This window comes from Rhinatrema bivittatum, chromosome 2, assembly GCF_901001135.1.
Source record: "Rhinatrema bivittatum chromosome 2, aRhiBiv1.1, whole genome shotgun sequence".
NCBI lineage: Eukaryota > Metazoa > Chordata > Amphibia > Gymnophiona > Rhinatrematidae > Rhinatrema > Rhinatrema bivittatum.
The window spans coordinates 486,468,155-486,492,086 of record NC_042616.1 but is presented as its reverse complement, the minus strand read 5'-3'; the positions used below and the strand labels follow the sequence as shown (position 1 = coordinate 486,492,086).

The window sequence follows — 23,932 nt, the reverse complement described above, 5'->3', positions numbered from 1 at the left end:
TTGTGGGGGTGAAAGAAAGCATGGGAGTGAGAAACCAGGGTGAGTGTGCATGCATGAGAGAGAGAGACTGCTTGGTAAGGTGATGGTGTGTGTGAGAGAAAAAGACTGGTGTGTGTGTGTGAATGTGAGAGAATGTGATTCAGGGAATGAGAAGCCTGTGCATGTGGAGAGTGAGCATGGAAATGAGAGAGACTGGTGTGTGTGTAACAGAGAGAAAGTGATTATGGGAATGAGAAGCCTGTGCATGTGGAGAGAACAAGCATGGGAGTGAGAGACTGGTGAGTGAGTGAGTGTGTGTGTGTGAGAGAGAGAGAGAGAGACAGAGAAAGTGATTATGAGAGTGAGAAGCCCATATATGTAAGTAGAACACGGGAGTGGGAAGCCTGTGTGTGTGTGTGTGTGTATGGCATGAGAGAAACTGTTCAGGAAGGTGACTGGTGTGTGTGTGCCAAAGACTGTTTGGGAGATGATTGGTGTGTGAGAGACAGAAACTGGTCATGGGGGCATGACTGGTATGGTGTGTGTGTGTGAGAGACATGGGCACTAAGGAAGAGGACCATAAGTATAGAGCTTAGCTTCTACTGCTGCTTCTGGTGAGTGCCACGGCCTGCAGGGAAGGGGAGTAGGAGAGCTGCTGGAGGGGGTAAGTAAAGGTGGCTTTTTAAGTTTATTTTTCTTGACTGCCATTTTAATTGTGTGATGTCTGCTTTTTTGAAATATTTTATTGGTGTTTGGAGAATGTTTAATAGTTTTTATGCGTTTTTAATTGTTGGATGTTCATAGCTGTTTTGAAACATTTATTCTGCTTATTAGTATAGTATAGTTTTACAATTATTTCTGTGTGGGGATCTATAGCTGCTTGCTAGTTCTGTTTTCCTAATAAGAGGTGTATTGGTTTTTAGGACCTGATTTAATATTTGTAGTGTTGCCTTTTCATAGATAGGGTTGCTCCTGTTTGAGTGTATTCCATAATACAGGTGTAACTGTGTGCGGATTAGTTTATGTGCATTACTACAGATCCTGGGAGTATGTTAGGTCGGTTCTGTGTCTGTTACCGAGATGAGATATTTTGCTAGCATGTAAGCGTTTGTATCGGTCTTATTTGTTGTGTTTTCTCAGAGGACATGCATTGGTGGTAAACTGCTGTCTTTTCATAAGTAGGGCTATTGAGCCTGGAAATAGAAGGAGTTTGAGTTGCTGTTACTGAGATGTCACTAGAACCAGAATATCTTTTTTGTAGGGTGAGTTGTATGGGGAATGTCATAATTCTGCTTTACATCCATTATTGTGGGTCAGGGGGGTTCCTGTGGATACAAACTGTACTTTTACATCTAGCCCCGTGACAATCATGGGTCAGTGTGCCATGCATGTGAGAACCTATGGTGAGTTGAGTTACATTCACATTATAAATGTCATAATTAAATGATAAGTGTGCACTAAAATCCAACCCCATCCATAACCCCGCCCCCATATGACCAAAGCCCCGCCCTCACCCCACCCTCACGGGGCGAGGGGTCACTGCAACATGAGGAACTGTATTGCGGGGTCACGGCATTAGAAAGGTTGAGAACCACTGGGCTAGACAATTCGATGATCAAGGGGTAAAAGTGGCACTTAGGGATGACAAACCATAACAGAGAGACTAAATAAATTCTTTGCTTCAGTATTCACTGAGGAAGATGCAAGAGATATATCCATAAAAAACCTCTAGTATAAGGCTTCAAAAATCCTCCTTGTTAATTCTATCACTCAAAACACTGCTCCAAAAAGGAGGAATTATATTTTACCCTTGCTAACCCACAAATATTTTTTTGGGAAATTGTATCAGAATGATTGTGCCTTCACAGTCGCCTGGCTCTTGTCCTTACAGGGCTACAACCAGTATCGTGTATATGGCACACAAAGTCACCTCATTTACTCTTTCCCGGTTTATTATTTTAAAAACCCCATCACGTGATTCACTATTAAAAACCTATCTCTCGTGCAACATTTAAACTTTACCCACACCTAAGTGCTCTCCTCAAAAGACTTCTTTCAAATTCTCAGTTTTTGATCATTTCAAATCTCGACATAGACGATGTTTCGGCGGCAACACCCGCCTTCTTCAGGGGATCTCTCCTGAATATGAACACACATTCATTCTCACTTATCAAAGTTATTTCTCAAACATTTTTCAACATTTTATGGCTCTAGCTACGTGACTTACTTTCAGAAATGGCCGCAACCAGCTCCTTGCCCCAGCACTGCTTCAAAAATGGCACTTGTCTCCAAAACTCCCAGAAACCACTGCTTTTAAACCAGGCAAGTTCCTGCTCTCTCATCCAATCAAATCTCCAGAAAGACTGACCAATCCACTTCTTTGTTTAGTCCCTCCGGATGAACCGTGCCCAACTTAAAAATCCATTTTTGCTCCTTCTGCAACAGTTTGAGATTAACATTCCCACCCCGCTGATCCTCTTTTACAACTTCCAATATTGTGCATCTTAGATCTTCAAAGCCGTGCTGGGGCAAGGAATTGGTTGCGGCCATTTCTGAAAGTAAGTCACGTAGCTAGAGCCATAAAATGTTGAAAAATGTTTGAGAAATAACGGCCCATCCACTCTGCCCAGCAAGCTTTCACACTTATTTTTTTCTCATACTTATCTGTTACTCTTGGCCCTTATTGGTAACTTTTTGGTTCTATTTATCTTCCACCCCCACCATTGATGTAGAGATCAGTGCTGGAGCTGCATCTGAGTGAAATATCTAGCTTAATTGGTTATTTGTTTACCCAGCCTGTGCAATTCAGTCCTTGTTGGTTGTTGTCTGAATATAAATCCTCTTTTCTTCATAAAATATATCTATATAGATATTTATATATAAGCAATTCACAGGAGCTTGTCTGATGTCCCAGAATCAGTCCACAAGAAATGTGGGTTGGATTCTTGGGAATGGTCTAGACTCAGACTAGCTATTGCTGGATATATTATAAAGAGCAGTAGCCACTGTCCCTAGGAAACAAAACAATCTAGATATCATTTACTTACAAGAATTTATAATCTGCCCTATGTAAAAGGCAATAAACCCCTGGCTAATAGACCCAATAAAAACCAGCTCTAAAGAGTTATAAAAAAGTGAGAGGTTTAATAAAAAGAAATGCATCATTTCTTTGGAGCAGCGAAGCATACAAAACAAGGGCTGTAAGCTCTAAACCTGCACAATGAATTAACATGCGTGTTCAGCAATTTAAGGGTCACTTTCAGCCAATCACCAGGTGTCTGCAAATGCCCACCCAGTGTCTCATAGCCAATTATTAAATTTTAGCATGTGTACGTGCTCTGTTACTATAGGCAGAAGTTGCTGTTGTAATTTCCAGGAATTCAGACCAAGTTAGTTTCGTTTTCACTCAGGTGTGATGTCATTTGTGCTGGCTGAGAATCCACTAGGTATAGTTTTGTGCTGGCTATTCTTACACCTATTACCAGACAATCAATTTAAGGTGGATAATAAACAAATACAATAAAATACACCATAGCATTAACAAACAATAACTCATTTAAAAATCAATAAGTAGAGGTGGAGGTGAGAGGAAGCACTGCCGGTGGACTATATTACCTGGATAACTTATTTCCTCAGGCACAATGAGCCTTTCCTGTTTTGTGAGAACTGTTTCAGAGGACTACTGCGGCACTGACGTCATCGAGCTGGGACTTCCGACAAGTATAAGACCCGACGCCCTGAGGCACGTCAACGTCGCCGCTTAGCTTTGTTGGAACTGCTCTGGCAATTCAGTAAAAAGGAAGGAGAAGCTCTCAACGTCGGAAAAGTGAGTAAAACATTATTATTGATCTCTCTATCCGAAGCCTCCACTCACGAAGGAATATATTGGAGTTTGAGGATTAGGCCTGAAAAGGCAAGTCTGGGGGCGATATATAATTCATTCCTATTAGGATTTAAGATGCCTCATACTAAACGGAAGGCAAAAGTCAGGGAGATGCAAACATCATCCCCTGTACTGGTAACTTCCCAGCCTCAGATACCTGCTTTTTTTGCCCCAACAACAGGTTTAGAACCGGAGGCCTTGGCCGCAGAAGGTGCTGGTATTGAGTAACTACCAGCCCTAATGGCCGAAACATCTTGAAGTCCCGGTGCCCCAAGTACTCCTCCTCCACCTCTTCAAATTCCCTCAGATTTTTTAAAATTACAACCTGAAATACAAGGAAAAGGAGGATTCTCAGCTACTATGGGGGAATTGGAATCTAGAATCTCAGGAAGTTTATCTCTACATTTGGACAAGCCAACAATGGACACTCTTTGGGATGCAATAAAAGCTTTAGAGGCAGCTGTAATAAATCTAACGAAGATAACGGTGGACTCTAACCAACGTTTTAAGGACATTGAAGCCTCAATATCTATATTGGATTTTAAAGTGGAACAAGTGGAGAAGAGATTAGATAACATGGAAACCTGGCAGCAAAGATTTGCTAGAGTGGAGATAATTTACGATAAGAAGCTTGAAGTTTTGGAAAATTCATTTAAATACTTAAATCTTAGAATAATACATTTTCCAAAACATGATTTACTCTCTCCATATGTGTTATGTTTAAGGAGTACTTAGTAGAAATTTTAAAAATGCCACAACAAGCAATTCCCATAGTTTCAAAGATTATGTAAGTCCAAAAGGGATGTCAACACAAGGAAACAATTTAGGAGAAACCTCACTAAATTTAACAGGGGTAATTGAATCCAACATAGATACTGTTATAACAAATAGATCAGTAATGCATGTCTTTTTTTCATTTGCCATAGAGGGAGAAGCAGTCTTTAGGTCCTACATGAGAAACAGATTGGTTCCCTTCCATGGAGGTAGAATTTGGATATATACTGATTTTTCTAAACAAACCCAGGATAGGAGGAGAAAATTTCTAGATTTAAGACCAGAGATAGAAGCAAAAGGAGGGAAGATGTTGTTAAAATTTCCCTGTAAGTGTGAAGTCGTTTTTCAACATCAGAAATACCTATTTTATGAGGTATCACAACTTAGTGTCTTTCTTGATTCACGCCCCCAAGAGAATGTAGCTATAGAATTAGTGGCTAAATAAAGATTGATACCTGTTGTAAACTCAAACATTTCATTTGTTTACCTGGTGGGGAGTTAAACCTCCCAGATTGTCCTTTGATATTGCACTGTTGCATATACCTTCTTGAGTTATTATCTTACATTTTGGACACTTTAATTTTGAATACTAGATAATATTAATGGAAATAATTTCATTTTTATGTTCTAATTTCCTGTATCTGTATTCATTGACAGTTGCTTAATACATAAATAAATTTTAAAAAAATTAAAAAAAAAAAAAATCAATAAGTAAAAACTTCACTATACAACTGTGCCTTTAAAGCCTTCCTAAAACACTTGTAGTCTGCTTGCAGCCGCAAGTTCGCAGGGAGACTATTCCAGAGCTGATTAATGATGCACTTGTATTGCATTTCACAGTGCAAAGTGGTTTTGTTTCAGGATTGCCATTAAACCACAGGACTGCTTGGAGTGTGGGGTTGGCATAAAAATGTGAGAAAACTTGTCACTTATGGAAAAGCCTTGCTAAACCTCAGCCTTCAATGGTTTGACAGCTTTTATAAAAGGGCAGTAACAGTTTGGTTCTGACTGGGTTAGAAGGCTGATTAACCAAAAATTAAATTAAAAATGTTTCTCTCAGATCTTCTTTATGCCTTTCTGACAAGGGGATAGCGATTGCAGAAATATTACTCTCTGAGGAAGTCATACCTTCAGCAATCAATGCCATCTTATAATAGGAAACCTTCCCCATGCCTACCTCATCTCCAGAACACCAGCCTGGGTGAGCCTGAGCTCAGATTTCGGAGGTTTGGCTTAAAACCTTGATGGAAAGCCACCAGGGAAGACCAGTTACCGTGAGCTGCAGAAGCCATTAGCAAACCTGTGCAGTATTTTACCAAGGAAAAGTGACAGGCAGATAGATGGGTGGAGGGGTGATTGCCCAACCCTTGACTTTCAAAAAAAAAAGGGCAAAAGAGAGGGGGGGGGGGGGAATCAAACCAACCCCTCCCCTCCCAAAAAAACAAAACAAAGAGAGACACAAATTAAAAGTTCTCTCATGGGATCATTAAGAGCACACATTTGCTATAGCTATATTGCTCAGTACCAAGTAAGGGATTTTACTACAGAAAGACAACCCTCCACCCCCCCCCCCCCCCCAAAAAAAAAAAACCCCACAAGAGAGAAGCTTACCTGTTCCAGCTGGCAAAGTCAGTGTCTTTGGTTCTGCTCCCGCTGCCGTCTCAGGAACTGGATGTTTAGGAATGCCGGACATGCCAAATGTCCTGGGCGTGAAGCGATATGGGTCATGCATGTTTTCTGCTATCCCTGAGAAACCTCTTGTTTCATTTCCAATCCTGGAGAAGTTACTTGTACCATAATTTATTCCCACGTTTTGTGAATTAATTGAATGTTGACCAGACAATGACGCCTCTTTAAAGTCTGACGTTTTGTAGGCAGGACTGTTTCTGGCTCCCATATCTTTATATTGGTTGAACTGACCTCTCTGATTCTCCTCTTGGCTTTTTAGTGGAATTGGTTTTACTGTAGACATCTCTTGAAACACTCTTCGGTTTCTTTCATTGGTCACGTTGTTCTGAAAGCTTTCCATCTGGTCCAAGCGGCTGCCATACTGATGATAGCTGAGCTCATCTTGCAGCTTTTTTTCCAGGCTTACAGGAGTATCCTCGAAGGAAACCTCAGTCTCTACTGGATCATTTTGAATACAAGGAAGAAAAGAGGCTTCATCCACAGAGTTGTCCACCATAAGCCCTTGGGAGCTGTGCAGAGAACATGGCCTATCTACAACTTTAAAGAGGACAAAAAAGGGAATTCAGGGTATAAAGACATGGTTATTTATGCAGGCTTACCAGGAACAAGAGCAGGAATGAAAGAACATCTAATAACTTGAAGGCAAGCATTGACATGGAAAGTTATAATACCAGTGAGTTCTTACTTTGTCCCATTTTATTTTATGTCCGTTTTATCTCATTTTAATTATCTTAAGCTATGTTAATAATTTTATTTGATTATATCATTGTATTTGATTTTAAGTTTTGGTATTTATAATTTTATTTTTTGCTTGTATAATGTGTTTTCTTTTAATATTTTATGCTTTGTTAACCGTTGTGATAGAATTCTGAATGGTATATAAAACCAATAAATAAAATAACCCTTGAAATTTCAAAGCAAAAAATTACATATCAGTTGTATTACGGTACATATTCTACAAAACCAAAGAGAGCTCGTTAGACTGGATCACTTATTACTAACATATCCCTCAAAGAGAGAATTCTGCCAGGATCACTAAAGAAAGCAGTAGTTAGTCCCCTTCTAAAACATCTTAAATGAGATGAATAACCCTGAAAATTACACATCTGTTTCTAGGCAAGATGATTGAATAGGTAGTGCTCGTTCAACTTCAAAATATCTTACATAAGTCAAACAAACAGACTACATAGATCCTTTTCAATCTGGCTTTAAAACCAGCTTTGGAAGTGAAATGGTTTTATCTGTCCTACTAGATGATTTAAAAAGTAATGCAACACTATTGGTCTAATTAGATCTTTCAAGTTGCATTTGACTAAATCAACCTTGTCATCTTACTAAATCATATTGGAGTACTTTTGTAATGGCTCACAAATTTGTGAGCTATTATACACATACTATACATTACATCAATTTTCAAAGCAAACTCGTGTGTGTAAGTTTGCTCTTCTTTCTCCTTTCATCACTTCAAAGTACATTAAATCTTCACGGATGGCAGCTGTAGTGTTCATACGTATGACAGTGCATGTAAAACTGCCCCCCAAAACCCAAATCACCCCACAAACCCCACCCCAAGTTCATAATGCCCCCTCTTACAGTGGTATAAAAACCCCCTCTTACAGTGGTATAATGCCCCCTCTTACAGTGGTATAATGCCCCCTCTTACAGTGGTATAATGCCCCCTCTTACAGTGGTATAATGCCCCCTCTTACAGTGGTATAAAAAGTGCAGATATGAACCTCCACAAAGGTTTTCTCTCTCCCCTCCCGAACCACAATTTGCAATAAAACCGTTTTCAGCTGGTAATGCACAGCTAACGGAGGTAGAACACAGAGGAAAAAGGTGTAGTTATTTCCTGCGTAACTATCATACACCACGCTAACTGAGCCTCATTTCCACTGACTCTGCCTAACTCCTCCCAAACCCCTCCCCACTTGAATAAAATTAAAAGATTTGCATACACAATTTGCAATGTGGTATTTATTGCATGCATTAGGTTGTTAACGCCCGCAATGATGCCTTAACATGATTTGATAAATGATCCTCCTAATCAGTAAGGTGAGAGATACAAAAGTACCAAAGTGATACAATGCAACAGATCAACAATAAAGTGGCATAAAGAAACACCTTAAGCCACAGACAATGACACAGACACTTACTGTGTTAAAGACAGTCATAATAGGCTTCGTTGAACAGTGGTAACTTTGTATCTCAGCCTTATTTTTAATCATAAGGCTAAGATACAAAGTTATCACTGTCTGTAACACAGTAAGCGTCTGTGGCTAAGGTGTTCGATAGGTACTTTTGGCAATTCGGCTGCTCTATATGATTTTCTGCCATAGTCCTTTATTTATCAAACAGACGGGGTTACGTGATTAACATATTGATTTATATAGATAACCATACCATGTATTGTTCAAACTCAGAGTATAAGTGGTAGCAAGTATTTTTGCTGTTCTATTATTTTATATTGTTCATCAACTAGAATACTTTGTTACTTACAAACTGTTGTCGGAACAGCATGCAAAACTATTTCTTTATGCCACTTTATTGTTGATCTGTTGCACTGTATCACTTTGATACTTTTGTATCTCTCACCTTACTGATTAAGTGCCTTAGTTATCTTAGTTAGAAATTGATGCCTTATTTGTATAAACTCGATGTGATTCAGAATTGGTTTTTTCCACACATGCTCATTTATTTTATCTCATTGTGTGAAATATGTTAATAAAGGAATTTTTAAAATTTTGCAATTTAATACATTTGTGCTTTTTCCCCTTACTGGGAATTTTTTGATATATACATATACACACATATACATATACACACAAATATATATATACATATACACACATATATATACACATACTGATTTTAAGAAGTTCAAACGGGATTTTAAAAGGTGTATACGGCTGGAAAATGAGACTACATTTAATCTTAACTGTCAAGTTCTTTCACCCCTTTTACTTTTTCTTTTATCTTTTTACAATAACTGCTGTTTATTCTTATTATTGTTAGTTTAAATGCTAACTGCTTATTAATGTTGTATGTTTTATCTTATGTATTTTACAATTTGTAAACCATTGTGATGGCTCATCTTGACGGTATAGAAGATCTGATAAATAAATATACACATACATATATACACACAGATAAATATACATATACACACACACACGGTTTTGTTGTCCTGTGTCTTTATTATGACAATGCCAGAGAGAAAACTAAGCACTCTATGGCTATATTTAAATCATTTAACACACCAGTCCATGTCTCAGTGGAATGTAGGATGCCATGGCATATTGTCCCACTCTATAAAGGCAGGCAGAACTTACAAGCTATTTGAACCCTGATGAAAAGGAACATGTTTTCCCAAGATAGTACATTTGCAGGGTGTGCTCCACCTCACTAAGATACATTTTTGTTCCTTTTCCATATTTTGAGTTGCTTCTTTCATATGTGTGCCATGTTCTGATTATTATAGTAATGAAAATTGGTTCTTACCTGTTAATATTTGTTCGTATAATACCACAGATCAATCCAGAAAAGTGGGTTGTGTATCCCTACCAGCAAGTGGAGTCAGAGAACAATTAGAACTTTGGGCACTGCTACATAACGAGAGTGCCACCTGCAGTCACTCAGTATTGACCTGTACCCAAACCCATGCTAACGGAACTAAATAACAAGGGTAGCACCCAACCAAATTTCCTGGCTTACGGCTTCGTCGCTGGCAAAAACCAGACCGAACAACTGCTAAAAACTGCTCCATGAATCATGTCTGCAAAAAAGGAGCTTCAACAATAAAAAAAAACAAACAAAAAACTTAAGCAGGTTCTGACCAAGACAGTCTTTCGGTTTCTGAAGAAAGGGGTGGGCCTCTGGACTGATCTGTGGTATTACAGGAATGAAAATTAGTAGGTAAGAACCAATTTTCTTTTCCTGAACATACCCAGATCAGTCCAGAAAAATGGGATGTACCCAAGCCACCCTAAACTGGGCGGGAACCCGAAAGACCCACACGAAGCACACTCTCCCCGAAGGACGGTTCATCAGAAGCCTTAACGTCCAATCTGTAATGTTTCCTAAAAGTGTGAATAGACGACCACACTGCCGCCCTACAGATCTCCTGAAGTGACAGCAGCTGACACTCTGCCCAGGAGGTAGCCTGAGCCCTAGTGGAATGAGCTCTGAGACCCAAAGACACTTGATGCTCTCGGGCTTTGTATGCTGCACAAATGGCTTCCTTAATCCACAGAGATATGGTCGCCTTTGACGCTTTGTCCCCATTCTTTGGGCCACCAAAGAGAATGAACAAATGATCAGAACGTCTGAACTCCTTGGTAACCTCCAGATAACGCAATAAGGCACGCCGCACATCCAAATGATGAAGGTCTCTGTTCTGAGAAGACTCCCGGGAACAGTTAGGGAACCCCGAAAGCTCCAGTTTGATTGACATGAAAGGCTGAAATCACCTTAGGGACAAAGGACGGAACCGTACGTAACGATACCCGGTCGTAAATCCGAAGAAAAGGATCCAGACAAGGCAGCACCTGTAACTCCGAGATCCAACGGGCCGAGCAAATGGCCACCAAAACACCATTTTCAAAATCAGATCTTTCAGGGAAACTCCACGAAGAGGCTCCAAAGGAGCGCCACATAGAACTCGCAGGACTAAATTCAAATTCCAATCCAGACACACCGAACGGATGGGAGGGCGCAAATGTTTGACCCCCTTAAGAAACCAAGCAATATCCGGATGCACTGCCAGCAAACAGCCATCAAAGTTTCCCTGCAAGGCACCTAGAGCTGCAACTTGTACACGAAGGGAATTGAACGCCAAGCCCTTAGCGAGGCCCTGTTGTAGAGAGTCAAGCACCCGAGGAACATGCACCACTAAGGGGGTCGCAAGAACGCTGATGACACCATGTCTCAAAAAGCTCCAAACTCTCACATAGGCCATAGAGGTGGCTGGACGTCTCGCCTGTAGGAGGGTGGAAATGACTTGTTCTGAATAACCCCTCAAGCATAAACGTTGCCTCTCAAAAACCAAGCTGCGAGAGAGAAGCGATCCTCCTGATCCGAAAATATGGGCCCCTGATGGAGCAGATGCGTTAGATGAACCAGCTGAAGTGGACCCTCTAGAGCCAAGTGTACCAGATCCGGAAACCACGGACAATGTGGCCACTCCGGCGCCACCAGAATCACCCTTCCCGCATGCCGCTCTATGTGACGGAGAAGCCGACCTTTGAGGGGCCAGGGCGGGAAGGCATCCAGCAGAATCCCCGTGGGCCAAGGACACACGAGAGCATCTATGCCCACCGAGCCCTGTTCTTGGCGACGGCTGAAAAAACGAACTATTTTTGTGGTCACCTGCGTTGCCATCAGATCCAGCTGAGGAGTTTCCCATCTGGCACAAATGAGATTCCACACCTCACGAGATAGTTCTCATATCCCTGGGTCTAGTTGCTGACGGCTGAGATAATCGGCTTGCACATTCTCTACTCCCGCGACATGGGATGCGGCAATGCCCTTGAGATGGCACTCCGCCCAGGTGAACAGAAGACATGCCTCCAGTGCTACGGCGGGATTTGAGTCCCACCTTGTCTGTTGATGTATACCACCGTTGTCGCATTGTCTGAGAAGACTCGCACCATTCTGCCCTGGATCCAGGGAAGAAACACCCACAGAGGCAGACGTACAGCCCTGGTCTTGAGCTGGTTTATGGACCAGGATCTTTCCATCACCGACCAGAACCCTTGGGCGAACCTGTCTGCACACACCGCCCCCCAACCTGAGAGGCTGGCATCGGTGGAGATTATCAGCCAATTCTGAGTGTCCAAATCCACCCCCTGTTCCAGATTGTCCAGTGACAGCCACCATGACAGACTGGCTCTGGAAGAAAAGGCATTGGTAGATGGAATTGCTCCAACACTGGGCTCCAGTGAGACAAAAGTGAACGCTGTAAAGGTCTTAAGTGAGCGAATGCCCAAGGAACCAAGTCCAAGGTTGAAGCCATGGAGCCTAGGACCTGAAGATGATGCCACACTGTGGGATTGTTCCTTCAAAGAATGGAATGTATTTGTTCCTGCAACTTCCCTATTCGGTCCACCACTAGAAACACTTTGCCCAGCAAGGTATCGAATTGTGCTCGGAGATAAATCAACTTCTGAGTGGGTTCCAAGTGACTCTTCTGCACATTGATTACCCAACCTAGGAATCGCAATGTGAACATCACCATGTGCATTGATCTCTCACAGTCCTCCCGAGACTGCGTGAATCAACCAGTCGTCCAGGTACGGATGGACCAAGATTCCCTCCTGATGAAGGAAGGCCACTACCACCACCACCACCACCATCACCTTGGTGAATGTGCGAGGGACTCTTGCGAGACAAAATGGGAGGGCTCGAAATTGGAAGTGTCGTCCCAAGACCTTGAACCGCAGAAACCTCGGGGGATTCAGCTGGATCAGAATGTGTAAATACGCCTCTGAAAGGTCCAGAGAAGCGAGAAACTCCCCTTTTCGAACCGCAGCCATCACTGTCCTCAAGGTTTCCATACGGAAACGAGGAACCCGAAGGCAACAGTTCACCTTCTGCAGAAATGTGCCCTCCTTCTTGGGGACCACAAAGTACACGGAGTACAGACTTTGTCCCCGTTGAGCCTCCGGAACTGGGACAATAGCTTTGAGCTCGAGAAGCCGTTGTAGAGTCACCTGGACCGCCTCTTGCTTGACACTTGAGGCCACTGGGGACTCCACAAAAACCTCCCAGACTGGGCGTGAGAACTCCAGTGCATACCTGTCTTTGATCACTTCTAAAACCCAGCGGTCTGATGTAATTCTTGCCCATTCCATGTAAAAGTTGGATAATCTGCCTCCGACAGCTTAGACGATGGAATGGGTGCTCTTGGCTTCATTGGAGGTTTTTATTACTTCCTGCACCAAGATGTCCCGAATCTCTTCCAGGCTGGCGACACCCTCGAAAGGACTGCTGGCACCCCGAAGCAGGTTTAAAGGCAGGAGGTGCGGAGTATCTACCCACTCTGAAACGGCGAGAGTCCCGAAACCTAGCTCGAGAAGGGAAGACGTTTTTAGAAGAACTTTTATCTTCGGGCAACCGATTGCCCTTGTATTCGGCAAGCAGATTTACTAGCTGATCCAGATCCTCCCCAAACAGAAGCTTGCCCTTAAAGTGTAGATTACAAAGCTGGGACTTGGAGGACAAATCCGCCGCCCAATTTCGCAGCCAGAGGAGACACTGTGCTGACACCAAGGACATCATACCACTTGCCGAGGTCCTCACCAGATCATACAAAGCATCTGCAACATAAGTGATGCCTGCTTCTAGGCGGGCGGACTGCAGAGCCCCACTGTCACCCATACTGGCCCAGGCAGCCAACTCCTGGACCCAACATAGACAGGCCCTCTGCATGAGGCTAGCGCAAACTGCCGCCCGAAGGCTTAGCGCGGCAACCTCAAATGCTTGCTTCAACTGGATATCCAGCTTGTGGTCCTGCATATCCTTAAGGGCAGCCACCCCAGCAACCGGGATAGTGGTCTTTTTCGTGACTGCCGAGACCGCGGCATCCACATTGGGAATCTTCAGTAAATCCAAAACATCAGACGATAACGGGTACAGTTTCGCCATAGCTCTGCCCACCTTCAAGCCGGAATCCGAAGCCTCCCACTCCTGGGTCACTAGTTTGCGAACCTTCTTAGGCAGAGGAAAAGATGTTGTGGGACCCCTAATACCATCGAGGACTGGATTGACGCCCTCGTTCTGAGACTCTTGAGAAACCTTAAGTCCCAGAACTTCAAGGACCTGGGGAATAAGGTCTTAACTCATCCCGCTTGAACAAACAGACCACGTTGAGGTCATCCCCCTCCACAGGAGGGTCATCGGGCTCATCCGGATCATCAGTATCCACATCAGCCGGATCTGGCCGCGGATCCGGGTCCGCCACCCCTATTACCCCAGAAGCCAGCATCGCCCCAGACCCTGGGATCAGATCTCACGTATCCTGAGGAGAATCCCTGTGGGGTGAGCCTGATCAGAGAGGCACTGACGAGGTTCCGTACCCCGACCCTCTTTTCTCAGGTGGGTCCGAACCTGCCCCCCCAGGAGACCGGGCCGCTTTACCGCTGAGCATTTCCTTGCCAGGAAAGCCTGGTGATAAGGAGGACAAATTCTGGGGAAAACTCCTCCAGGTCCCCCTCCCCCACTGGAGAGTCGGCTGGGGTGATAACATCAGTTCCCTTGGTGAGATCTTCCCTCACCAAGACTTAGAACAGGCGGAGAATCCTCTTCCCATGAAGCCGAAGGCGAGACAAACGTTCCCTCCCCGAGGAAGGAGGCAAGAAGCCCTGAAAAGCCCTCTAAGCCTGGGGAACACGCTGCGCATAAGGAGGCCGCATCTAACGCCTGGCTGCATGACCCACACGCACGGCAGGCACGCAATTCTGTTTTCGGTCCCATCCGCAGCAGTGCGCAGATAGTCTGAAGTGAAATAGGAAAGAGCGTGAATAAAAAATATAAACACTCGGAGCCGCGATGCGGAGAAATATTCAGTCAGGCAGGACCAGAAAACAAATTTTTCGTGCTGCCGGCTAAGGAGGAAAAAAAAACCGCGCGCAACCGTACTGTGGGAAAGGAGCCTGTCCATAGTGAAATCGCAAGGCCCCCAGCAGGGAAGCGGTGAGTAAACGAGGCACACGGAGAAAAACTCACCCTTGCCCTCAGTAAATAAATGACCTGGAGCCCCGGGAGCTGAGGGGAACACTGCTGACAGCTTCCCCGGCCGGCCTTATAAGACCCGTCCCTCCTGCACTTTTCCTTACCTCAGCACTGAAAACTGTCAGTCAGCTGCAGTGAAAACAGCTCTTTTTTTTTTTTTTTAAATTAAACTTTACCAAGACACAGAGAAAAGCTGTTGCGGGAGACAAGAGAGCAGCTGTAGCAGAGATTGTGGTGGGTAGCCAGGAGACCCTAGTTGTCAGACACCGAACTGTGGCGGGCGAAACCCTGACAGGAATATCCAATTCCCCGGACGCCCGGCTTCTACTGAAGGATGGCCCACAAAGGCGCCTAACACCTCAGGAAGCGACCGTAAACCAAAAAATTAAATTCAAACTAATGTTAAGATTACTTACCTGGTAATCTCCTTTTCCTTAGTGTATGCAGATGGACTCAAAACAAATGGGTATAGTGTGCTCGTGCTAGCAGTTGGAGACGGATCTGACGTCAGCACGGGTACATATACCCCCACAGGAAGTGTAGCAATTCAGTAATCTTCCTTGCAAAGCTGTTATAGCTATATGTGTACTGACCAATCGATTAATCAGCAGGATTACCCTGACCAACTGAAGGTAGCTGGAGACCGCCAGTGTTCTCAACCGGAAGGCGTCGACACCTGGCAGGGTGGAAGCCCTATTATAAGCAAAACATGGCTTACCGTGAGTCAGCGAATCCCCCTGTATACCGGGCAGCCGGGCAGGATGCTGAGTCCATCTGCATACACTAAGGAAAAGGAGATTACCAGGTAAGTAATCTGAACATTTCCTAGCGTGTAGCAGATGGACTCAAAACAAATGGGATGTACAAAAGCTACTCCCGGACTGGGCGGGAGACTGCCCGAGGACCGTGTAGGATCGCCCTCGCAAATGCTGTGTTCTCCCTGGCCTGAACGTCCAGACGGTAGAACCTGGAGAAGGTATGGAGGGAGGACCACGTCGTCGCTTTACATATCTCTGCAGGCGACAGCAGCTTAGCTTCTGCCCAAGAGGCTGATTGTGCTCTGCTAGAGTGAGCCTTGACCTGTAGAGGTGGTGGTTTTCCTGCCTCTACGTAGGCTGCCTTGATAACTTCTTTAATCCAGCGGGTGATGGTCGGCCGTGAGGCCGCTTCCCCTTGCTTCTTCCTGCTGTGCAGGACGAACAGGTGGTCCGTCTTTCGTACTGCTTCTGACATGTCCAGGTATCTGGACAGTAGCCTGCCGATGTCGAGATGACGTAGTATTTGACCTTCTTCCGATTTCTTCAAACCTTCCGTGGTAGGCAAGGATATGGTTTGGTTGAGGTGAAAGTGTGAGACTACTTTGGGTAAAAAGGAAGGAACTGTGCGAAGATGGATAGCTTCTGGAGTGATTCTGAGAAATGGATCACGACAGGATAGTGCTTGTAGCTCTGAGATGCGGCGTGCTGAACACACGGCCAGCAAGAATACCATCTTCAAGGTTAACAAACAGAGAGACAGGCCTCGAAAGGGCCTGAAGGCTGATCCCGCTAGAAATTCCAATACTAGGTTAAGTTTCCACAAGGGCACTGGCCACTTCAGTGGCGGGTGAATGTGCTTAACTCCTTTCAGGAAGCGTGAAACGTCTGGGTGCTGGGCAATGGATTTGCCGTCACGTCTGGGACCGTAGCAAGATAGCGCTGCTACCTGTACCTTGATGGAGCTGAGGGACAGACCCTTCTGAAGTCCATTTTGCAGGAAGTCCAAAATGATAGGAATCTTTGCGGTATGCGAATTGGTGCTGTGAGAATCGCACCAGGCTTCAAAGATTCTCCAAATCCTGATATATGTTAGTGATGTGGAGAACTTGCGTGCTCGGAGGAGTGTATCTATCACCGGCTTCGAGTATCCTCTTTTCTTCAGTCTAGCCCTCTCAATGGCCAGACCGTAAGAGAGAATTGAGCTGGATCCTCGTGGAGGATGGGGCCTTGCCGTAGCAGGTCCCGGTATGGAGGCAGAGGTAGGGGGTTCCCTGCCAGTAGTCTTTTCATGTCTGCGTACCAGGGTCTTCTTGGCCAGTCCAGGGCCACTAGAAGAACTACACCTCTGTGTCGCTGAATCCTGCGAACAGTGGCGCCCAACAGGGGCCATGGAGGAAATGCGTATAGCAGGATCCCCTGAGGCCACGGTTGTACCAGGGCATCGATCCCCTGCGCTCAAGGATACCGCCTGTGACTGAAATATCTGGGAACTTGAGCATTGGACCTGTCTGCTAATAGGTCCATGGCTGGCGTCCCCCAGTGATCCACAATTATCTGAAAGGCTGTGGGTGACAGCTGCCATTCTCCCGGGTTTATGCGTTCTCTGCTGAGGAAGTCTGCCGCAGCGTTGTCCTTCCCGGCGATGTGTACGGCTGAGATGTCCTGAAGATTGGCTTCTGCCCAAATCATCAGGGGAGTTATTTCTAGGGACACTTGTTGGCTTCTGGTTCCACCCTGTCGGTTGATGTATGCCACCGTGGTGGCGTTGTCTGACATCACTCTGACCTCTCTGTTGCGAAGTTGGTGGGCAAATCGCAGGCACGCTAGCCTGACTGCCCGTGCTTCTATCCGGTTGATATTCCATCTTGATTCTTTTCTGGTCCACCGCCCTTGGGCGGTGAGCTCCTCGCAGTGTGCTCCCCACCCGTTCAGGCTGGCATCTGTGGTGAGCAGGATCCAGGTTGGGGAGAACATTCGTAACCCCCGGCTTATGTGGCCGGGCTGTAACCACCAGCGTAGTTGATACCTTACTCTGGCCGGTAGAGGCAGGTGTATGGTGTAGTCCTGTGATCGTGGACTCCATCGAGATAGAAGGGCGCGTTGCAATGGTCTCATATGAGCCCGCGCCCATGGCACCACCTCCAGAGTGGATGCCATGAGGCTGAGGACTTGTAGATAATCCCGAGCTGTGGGCTGGCTGGTGCTCAGCAGGACCTGCAGATGATTCCGGAGTTTTGACTGTCTCTTGGAGGTCAGACTGACCTTGTCGTCTTGGGTGTCGAATTGGACCCCTAGGTATTCCAGCAACTGGGATGGCTGTAGGGAACTCTTCTGTATGTTGACTACCCATCCTAGGCTTTCCAGGAGGGCTATAACTCTGTTGGTTGCCCTGTGACTCTCCTCCGGTGACTTTGTCCTGATCAGCCAATTGTCCAGGTAGGGATGGACGAGGATTCCTTCCTTCCTGAGTGCTGCTGCCACTACTACTATTACCTTGGTAAAGATCCGCGGCGTGGTGGCTAATCCGAAGGGTAAGGCCCAGAACTGGAAGTGCTGATTCAGGACTTTGAAGCGTAAATAGTGCTGGTGATCCAGATGGATTGGGATATGCAGGTAGGCTTCTGACAGATCTAGGGAGGTGAGAAACTCCCCTGGCTGTACTGAACTCTTGACAGACCGTAGAGTTTCCATGCGAAAGCTGGGGACCCGTAGATGTCGATTGACTGACTTGAGGTCCAGGACGGGCCTGAAGGTGCCCTCCTTCTTGGGTACTATGAAATAAATGGAATAATGCCCAGAAGTTACCTCTTCCGCAGGTACTGGGATTATGGCTTTTAGGGCCAGGAGCCTCTGTAAGGTCACTACTAGTGCCGCAGCCTTGAGCGGTGAACAAGGAGATTCCACAAACTTGGTCAGCGGAAGCCGAAAGAAATCCAGGTAATATCCTTCCCGGATGATGGCGAGGACCTACTGGTCCCGTAGTGATCTCGACCCACCTGCGGTAGAAGAGGGTTAGCCTGCCCCCTATGGCTGCTACCCTTGGATGGGTCGGCTGATTGCCATTGTGGGGTGCGGCCGGGGCCAGAACCCGGGCCGGTCCTCTTCTTGGTGTGCTTAGCCCGAAAGGGCTGATTCCTGGCCTGAGAACGAGGTGCTTGATAGCGAGACCTGTAAGGTTGAAGCGCTGAGAGTTTCTACCTCTGGATGGTCTAGAAACAGAAGGCTGATTCCTTCTTGACCTGTCTTCTGGTAGACGGGGTAACGGAGAAGCACCCCATTTAGTAGCCCAATTCTCAAGTTCGCTGCCGAACAGTAGGGAACCCTTAAAGGGCATTCTTGTGAGTCGAGTCTTGGAGGACGAGTCGGCCGCCCAATTGCGGAGCCAAAGCTGTCTTCTGGCTGCCACTGAGGAGGACACTCCCCTGGCTGCCGTACGGACGAGGTCGGAGGCTGCGTCTGTGAGGAATGCGAAAGCGGATTCCATGTCTTCTCCCGGGGTGTTATTTCTGGCCTGTGATAAACAGGAGCATGTCACCACGGTGCAGCAAGTCGCGATTCGAAGGGACATGGCCGCTACCTCAAAAGCTTGTTTCAGAATGGTGTCCATGCGTCAGTCATGTGCATCCTTGAGAGCCGCTCCCCCCTCCACTGGAATGGTGGTGCGTTTCACAATTGCGTTAATTATGGCGTCTACCCTGGGGCACGCCAACAGTTCCTTGGCTGTCAGATCTAGAGGGTACATGCCAGACAAGGCCCGACCCCCTTTGAATGAGGCCTCCGGTGCCTTCCATTCCAGCTCGATTAGCTGCTGTGCTGCTTGTAGGAGGGGAAAGTGGTGAGCGGTTTGCTGCAGGCCCTCTAACAGAGGGTTCTGTACAGGGACCCCTGGGGGGTCCTGGCCCGGAATGGCCAGCTCCAATAGGCATTGTGAGACCAGGCCCGGTAGATCTTCTCTCTGAAAGAAGCGTCTCATGGTCCGATATGGTTCTATCTCCAAGGGAAGTTCATTCTCCTCGGGGGGCTCCTCACTTACCTGTGAATAATCCAAATCCCCATGATTGGGGCTGTCAGGTGGTGAATGGCCGCGCCAAGGTCTCGAGGGTCCAGGGGCCGGATAAACCGGGACGGAAAGACCCATTCTAGGAGCAGACTGCATCTGGACAAAAGCGTGCATCCCCTTAAATAATTCCACCCAGGAAAGCGAAGCCAGATCTGGCTGCAGGGGTACCAGGTCTCTCGGATTCCCTGGCTGCTCGCCGCGGCCTGCTAAGTCCGGAGTGTTCTCTAAGGAACCGCTGGGCTGGGACCGGTCTTGTCCTGGAACTGCCATGGCTTCCTCACATTGGGCACATAGGGAGTCTGCTTCCTCGCTCTGTGTGGCTCTAAGATTGCATGCTGAGCAGAGACTTAGAGCGTTCATGCCTGATTCTGGGGGTGCCAGCTCTGCGGATGTAGAGGCCTTCTTATGCTCCATTTGTCTACGATGTGCGCCTAACACGGGCGCGTAACAGCCTGCGCCTAACACGGGCGTCTTAGCCACGTGCGCCTATGAACGGGCATCTTATATAAACGTGCGTCTTATAGAAACGTGCGCCTATAACATGCGCCTTCTAAATGTGCGCCTATGAACGGGCGTCTTATATAATCGTGCGCCTATGAACGGGCGTCTTATATAAACGTGCGCCATATAAACGTGCGCCTATGAACGGGCGTCTTATATAAACGGGCGTCTTATATTAACTTGCGCCTATAAACGGGCGTCATATAACCGTGCGCTTATAACAGGCGTCTTATAGCAGTGCGCCTATGAACAGGCGCCTTCTAAATGTGCGCCTATAACGGGCGTCTTAGCATATGTGCGCTTAACCTAGTAGCATGTGCTAAGAACATGCGCCTATCGCGTGCGCTAACAACGTGCGCCTATCGCTAACAACGTGCGTGTACCAAGCAAAAGCGCTGAATTAGAAAAGAGAAGTAGGCAGGCAACAATGGCGACCTCCCAGGCGGGCGGCCACGTAGGCAGACCCAGTTTGTCCACACTTCCTCGGAGACCAAGTAAAGATGTACACCTTACCTTGTCTTCGGCGCTTCCCGGCTGAGACCCGGGCGGTCTCCGCCGCGCTTAAGGAAGTGCACCCGCTGCCTCTAGGCCGCGCCCGAACCGCTCGGGGGCCAAGTCCACGCCGGGACCGAGGCTGCCAATAGGCCGCACCCGAACTCGTCTCGCTTGGGGGCCAAGCCGCGCCCGAACCCTTCTCACTCGGTGGCTGGGTCCCTGCCGCGAACCGGCCACCGGACTGAGGCTCTTACCTCCGAGGGACCACGGAAGTCAGCTTGGGAAACTCAACTGGGTGAGTGACCGCCTGGTATCACCACAGGAGTGCGGGGCTCGTCTTCAGTAGATTTCTTCTGTAAATTTAGTTGTTAGAATTTGGAAACACGCTCAGCAAGTGTGAGGTAACTCCAAACTGCTTTGGAGATGGAAATTACTGAATTGCTTCACTTCCTGTGGGGGTATATGTACCTGTGCTGACGTCAGATCCGTATCCAACTGCTAGCACGAGCACACTATACCCATTTGTTTTGAGTCCATCTGCTACACGCTAGGAAAATAAAAAATATAACTAAAGGCTGCAGGTGTGCTGGAGTTAGAGAAATACTGAGTGACTGCAGGTGGCACTCTCATTATGTAGCAGTGCCCAAAGTTCTAATTGTTCTCTCACTCCACCTGCTGGTAGGGATACCCACCCACTTCTCTGGACTGATCTGGGTATGTTCAGGAACATATGTTAAGCAGTCTACCACCTTGCTTTATCAATATCATTCACTTTATGAGTATAAGCAGGGGGGCAACATTTCTAGTTAGCAGTTCACCAACAGCAAATGGGAACAAAAAGCTGACAAGTGAGCTGGCACCAGCTATATACAGTGAGCAGGCAGTGGAACAGACGGAAAGCTAGTTTATCAAGTGCTGCTGCTCCTGTCTCCTCCTGGAGCCCTACTCATAACCAATATGTCATGAGAGGAAGCCAAAACGTCAGCACTTGATAAAAATATCGCTATCACCCTCAGGCAAACCATTTTCTACAGCACGAGAGAAGTGGGAGAAACACTAGAGAAGAAACAGCAAAAAGATGGAGAGCACAAACAGAAGAAGGGAAAGGCAATGAGAGCATGGTGTTAAGGAGATAGCAGGATGAGCCAAACTCTTCACCACTGGGGGTAAGGAAAGCCAGGGCTCGAGGCAGAGGAGACAAGAAAAAACTGCAGAGAGAAGGAAGGAAAGAGGAGATGGGGGGGAGAACAAAATGAGCGAGAAAAAGCAAGGACAAACCAAGGACAGAGAGCAGTGGAACGGTGTTATTCAATATTTTTTTTAGGTACATGAATGCTAGAAATTGCTGCTTTTGTACTTATGTGCTTTTACATGTAGGCAGGTGCTACCAAGGGGGTCTCTTCCCATTTCTTTCACTTCACATTTTTTTAGGTACATACCTGAATAAAAAAGGTTTAACATGGACTACACAACATTTTGTGGCACTTTCATGTGTACAAAAAAAATGTCCTCTTTCTGCTCCCTTCCCATTAATCTCAGGATTAACAAATGTGGAGAGTGTAAATTTGTTTTGAGCTACTGCAGCTGGACCTGAAATACGAATGACCTGGTATTTGTACATGTAATCTGTAAGAGACCCACTTGTGTGTAAAGGTCAGGAATATAAGGACCAATAGTGGCCTTTAGACAGGTTTCTTTGAAGGGATTCTAACAAACCTGCTTCCATGCTGGAGTAGTAATGCCTTACTTTCATTATAATTTTAATTTAATGCATTCATGGCAGTTCAGCTGGATAAAACATTTCGGTCTGACACTAATTTTACTTATCACCAAGAGAGATGCCAGTCAAACATGGTTTACCTGTTTCAAAGCTGGATGAAGATTCTGCGACACAGTCTACATGGAGAGATTCCATTCTTACCACACAATCCTTTGGGCTTGGATATGCTAACTGGCAGGTACAAACAAAATAAACCCAAAAAATTATTCTTTAGCAAGTAGTCCATGAACGAAAACAAAATGATAAAAAGAATGTTGATGAATTTCCACTGTCCGTTTCATGTGCCCAAACATGGTTTACAGCATTGTCAGTATATGCCTAATCCGAAAAAAACAAAAACACAAAAAACACTACACCATTTTCTTAGTGATGCATCACTTAATAGCAAGCAGCACTTTGGATAAAAGTACAGTAAAAATACACAGTATGTAATCTAAGGGTTATACGAGATACAAACTTATCTATGCATGACCACTTTAAATCAATTATGTAGCCTAGTGGTTAGAGCAGTGGGCTACAAATCAGGAGACCAAGGTTAGAGTCCTGTTGTTGCTCCTTGTGACCTTGGGCAAGTCACTTTACCCTCCATTGCCTCAGGTACAAACTTAGGCCTGGATTTATCAAAATGCACTAAATATCGCATGCAATAGAAAAAGGGGCGTGTTTTATGGTAATAGGCAGCTTATCACAATTTGCGCTAATACCTATTTATTTATTTATAACTTTTCTATACCAAAGTTCAAACAACAGAGTTAATTATCACTCCGGTTTACATTGCAACCATAAAAAACAGTGACAAAGTTGTCTTACATAGAACAGGGGGAGAGAAAAACTTGGATACAGCTTAAGCATGGGGAGTAACGTGTCAAAACTGGTAAGAACTGATAAGAGTTGGCTTTTTGGGGTAACAAGGTATTCAGAGGGAGGGGGTTGGAAGGTGGGGGGAGGGTAGCGGAGGGTTACCATAGATTTAATGAAACTAATATACATATGTTAAATAGCTTAGGCAGTGGAAGAAAAAGTGCTTAGGCATCTGAGCTTAGGAAGAGAAGGTCCGTGGAGGATGAGGCAAGGACGAGTGTTATGGGAAGGCTTGTCTACCTATGTGAAGCGATAACTTATTCGCACTTTGAGATAAGTGCCAGAATTGTGGTATTTCTTACATACAACCACTGGGGGACCATGTTTACTATGAGAGAGAGCGCGAGAGAGACTAGCCATAATGCCCTAACACTAGATATAAATACCTATCGCTACAAACAGAACAGTGCTCTCTTGTGAAG

General features: G+C 45.7%; 1 protein-coding gene across 8 annotated transcripts in view; it reads right to left on the bottom strand.

The window, feature by feature from the left end:
- The window catches only part of RIPK1 (receptor interacting serine/threonine kinase 1), a 210,465-nt gene that overhangs the window by 45,931 nt on the left and 140,602 nt on the right, over nucleotides 1–23,932 (bottom strand). For all 8 annotated transcript variants that reach the window (XM_029590539.1, XM_029590542.1, XM_029590543.1 and 5 more), the window contains 2 exons: nucleotides 22,730–22,820; nucleotides 6,248–6,862 (listed from right to left, as the gene is read on the bottom strand). In XM_029590539.1, coding sequence (XP_029446399.1) covers nucleotides 6,248–6,862; nucleotides 22,730–22,820 — 706 coding nt within the window. The remainder of the gene's footprint in view (nucleotides 1–6,247; nucleotides 6,863–22,729; nucleotides 22,821–23,932) is intronic.